The following is a 3,730-nucleotide window of genomic DNA, read 5'->3' on the forward strand; positions in this document are numbered from 1 at the left end:
AATAATGTTAGCTGAACTCACCTTACAATGTAAGTAACATGAACTAAATAAAAAATATTAAAATATATATATATATATATATATATATATATATATATATATAAAATACTATAAAGAAACACCAAGTACATAACAAAGCCCACACACTAATTTAAGTAACACCATAATCACAAGCATAGTTCACAACATTTTAACATTACAATAAAACTACATTAAATAAAAGTGTTCAACTGATAGCAAAGAGAAATAAAACCAAACGTCGAATATTGTCCAAGCACACACACATAAAGTCCTTAAATGATACTTAAAAACTAAACCAAGTGTTTTCTCAAAAAGAAAAAAACTAAACCAAGTGATTCACATAAAGTGTCACATAACAAAAGGTAGAACAAAAGCAATCCCCATTAATTATCCGGCTGCTGAGCGTGGCGCTCCATAAACCTCTTCCTCCTTTGCTCGGGCATGCCCATAAACAACACTCTTTTCTCCTTCTTTTGGAGAGCCTCGGCGACATTAAGGTAGGTGTCATCATCAAGATCAGTATACTGATTCAGCACTTCCAAAGCTCTCCTGAGCGAGCAAGGATCGCCACCACCGACAAATTGTGCAACATGATCAGAGCTACCAAAAGACTTTCCCTTTTTTTTTTAAAAACCTTTCCCTTGCCAAGGCAGTGTACTCTTGAAGAGCCATGGTCATCTCACTAGCCCTATCATTCTTCTTGGCAACCTTCTTCCCCTTGGTAGTAGGCTCTTCCATGGGACGTTTGTCCGCGCGTTGGTTTTGCTCATCAACAATGGGATCGTCTTGGGTTACGCCCTCCATGTTGGGATTGTACCAATCATCATCATCCAATTGGGTACGATATGCCTCACGTGCCTCATTGGCAAGTTCCTCTTCCAGGACACGCTCTTCATCACTATTTGGGGCTGGCGTATTTGAGGAAATTTGAAGGGAACCAGTTTCAGTATTAGGGGCAAAAAGTTGCTTAAGCTTCTCATAATTAGGACACCCTTTCTTCCGTAATGCAACTGCCTTATTATCCCCTTGAAATGACAATATATACATCAAAATCATGCTAATATGAAATAGAAAATTACAAACAAATATACAAAGAATTAGGATAGTAAATATAACATACCGCAATCACGTTAGCCCACACCTCATCAGAAGCAGTCACCGTTTGGGTTGTCTCATCCCACGCCAACCCGGTATGCCTCAAAAGCTGGCCCCACTTTCTTTGTTTTTGCCTAAGCCTATTATGCTTATATTTCACTTGCTTAGGGGTGAAACTCTTCCCAGTTTGCTCATTTAGGGTTTTCGTAATTGATAACCAAACTTTGAGCTTAAAGACACCATGTTCCATGTTCCCCTTTTGCTGTTCATCGACCATGAGGTCAATGAAAAGATGTTCAATGTGGGGAAGCCACTTTTTCTCGTCAACATCCTGTGTTTCTTGTGCCATCTAATACAAGTTTCCCAACACAATTGCATATGTTAATATTTGTATATTCATAGTTTTATGAATTGGCCACTTGAATCTCTAACCAACCACTCAACTTAAGTGAAGAAGATAAAAAAACCTATTTAGACAGCAATTTATTTCATAATTCTTCAAGTGCCAGTTTCACAATCAGCTGTAGTACTAAGATGTAAAGAAATCAAAGGAAAAGATACTACCTATTGCTAGTGACATAATTTACAGATAAAATCAACTAAAACATGCTGCACTAATTAGAATGGAGGTAAAAAAAGAAAAATCACATATTTTTCTTCAAGGCAGAATGGTAAGCTTAACCCCATGAATATTGCTCATCTGCATTACCCAGCCCTTTAAATCAGTACTTCTAAGTCTGCTATGGTCATACGTTGTTTTTTTTTTTTTTTGGATAAAATGCATCTAATAAAAATAACAATGTATATAAACTCTTGCATTCTTAGGCTTCCAATCACAAAATCTTCAAGAAAAATTTTACTTAAGACTAAATATAGTTTGAAAAAAACAAGCTGTCCAAATAATCTAAATACAGCTCATTCTATACGTTGTTAAGAGTATAATACAAATGATTATTTGTTTTTTTTTTTTTTTTTTCACTTACATGCTCTGTTTTGGACCTATGGTATTAGAGTAAGATAATACAAATTTTCCCTAAAAATCCATATGAGAAGAATTCAATCAACATGTCTCACAAGCCACAACCAACATCAGTACTTTAAATCAAAAACCCCTTTCACATCCAACAAAAAACCCAAACTAGACCAGGGACATGGAAAATGGAGAGGGAGAGAGAGAGATTTACTGCACCTGGGAGATAATATTGCACCTGGGAAAGGGAGAGAGAGGTATGGACACGATGATAGAGAGCTACACTCGCCGGTGAAGATTCCGGCCTGGTTCAGAGCTTCGATGAGGCGTTGTTCTTCAAACACGGACGATCTTCTCAAGCTTGGTTCAGTCTTCGAACACGGACTGTGGTGCCATGGAGCTACCTTGCTGGGGATGAGGAGGGAAGTGAAAATGAGAGGGAAGTGAGAAGAGGGAAATTTTTTAGCAAAAATTTTTCGGAGAAATGCAAAGTAACAGGGGAAGCTCCAACGGTCAGATGGATGGGACAATGCACTGGTCGAATGGGGCCCACTGAGACAGCTTATTACGAAACTGCCACTGAGTTATGGATGATGAGTTTTGAAAACAAGGAAAATGTGTTTTCTTATTTGGTCTTCATCACTCAGTTTTTTGAGTGATAGAATCACCAAAACCGGATGACCAAACATGAGTGATGGTGTCCAAACAAAATGTTTTCCGTGGGTCCCACAAATTTTGGATGATGAGTGATGAAAACAGGATCATATCACTCAAAACTCACTCATCCAAACAACCCCTTAGCTATTGTTTTTGGCAAGATGAGGCATGGTATTGTACTTTTTAGATCTTTTTAACAAGCTTGGTGCTAGTGAAGGGTGCTTTGAGATTGGGTTGGTCATATTTTTATACATGTTTTGTTAATGATCATCTTATATACATTTTGTTATATATATATTTACATACTGAAAATCGTGACTTCAAGTCATAGTTTAATTTGTTTTTTCATGTGTAAATGTGTGTAATAAACACTACTCATGCTACAAATATCTTCCCACTCACCATACCAACTTGATCACCTAATTCAGACTCCCTATAGATTCCAACAGGCAAACATTCTCATTGTATGGTAATGAAACACGTAAGAAACTAAACATCCATAAGGTTCAAAATGATTCTATGGAAAATTGCTTGGAATTCCCTTACCTCAAAGGATGCCTTAAATAAGAAATGGCCTTATAGAGATCTAAGTTGTGCACTTTGCAATCACCACATAGAAACACTTGAATACCCCATTATCCATTGGCCATACACTATCACTGCAACATCTCTCTCAGTTTGGTTTCTCAAAGCTAAGGACCATGGAAACTAGTGACATTATGAAATGCTTGATTAATCCTTCTAGCTCACTAAAATATTCCAAATGAGGAATGCCACAAATTCATATATGGACATGTACTTTTCAAATTATTGTTGTGGGGACACAAGCCCAAATACATAGGGCTTTGGGCCTTGTCTGAGGAGGTACAGTGATTCGAGAATAGGTCAACAATGAGGAAGGAGTAAAGCCAAGAACTTCACGAGCAAGCTATGACCGTTAAGGCTAAGAGAGGTAGGCCGAGGAGGAGTATCTCTTTAGTTAAACAA

General features: G+C 37.4%; 1 protein-coding gene across 1 annotated transcript; it reads right to left on the reverse strand.

Annotated features, from left to right (window-relative positions):
- Positions 1 to 404: 404 nt before the first annotated feature.
- On the reverse strand, positions 405 to 1,465 carry LOC126696654 (L10-interacting MYB domain-containing protein-like). Its single transcript, XM_050393342.1, has 3 exons — positions 1,142 to 1,465; positions 656 to 1,035; positions 405 to 570 (listed from the first exon to the last, which is right to left on the reverse strand). The coding sequence occupies exons 1-3, from the start codon at positions 1,463 to 1,465 to the stop codon at positions 405 to 407; spliced, it is 870 nt and encodes a 289-aa protein (XP_050249299.1).
- Between the last annotated feature and the right edge of the window lie 2,265 nt (positions 1,466 to 3,730).

This window comes from Quercus robur, chromosome 8 (assembly GCF_932294415.1).
Source record: "Quercus robur chromosome 8, dhQueRobu3.1, whole genome shotgun sequence".
Taxonomy (NCBI): Eukaryota; Viridiplantae; Streptophyta; class Magnoliopsida; order Fagales; family Fagaceae; genus Quercus; species Quercus robur.

Excerpts from the sequence above, each read along its gene's own strand:
- LOC126696654 (XM_050393342.1), bottom strand. The coding sequence starts at position 1,465 with ATGGCACAAGAAACACAGGATGTTGACGAGAAAAAGTGGCTTCCCCAC. Across the intron at positions 1,036-1,141 it reads TGTGGGCTAACGTGATTGCG|GCAGTTGCATTACGGAAGAA; the intron begins GTATGTTATATT and ends GGGGATAATAAG. Across the intron at positions 571-655 it reads ACTGCCTTGGCAAGGGAAAG|GAGAGCTTTGGAAGTGCTGA; the intron begins GTTTTTAAAAAA and ends TTGCTCGCTCAG.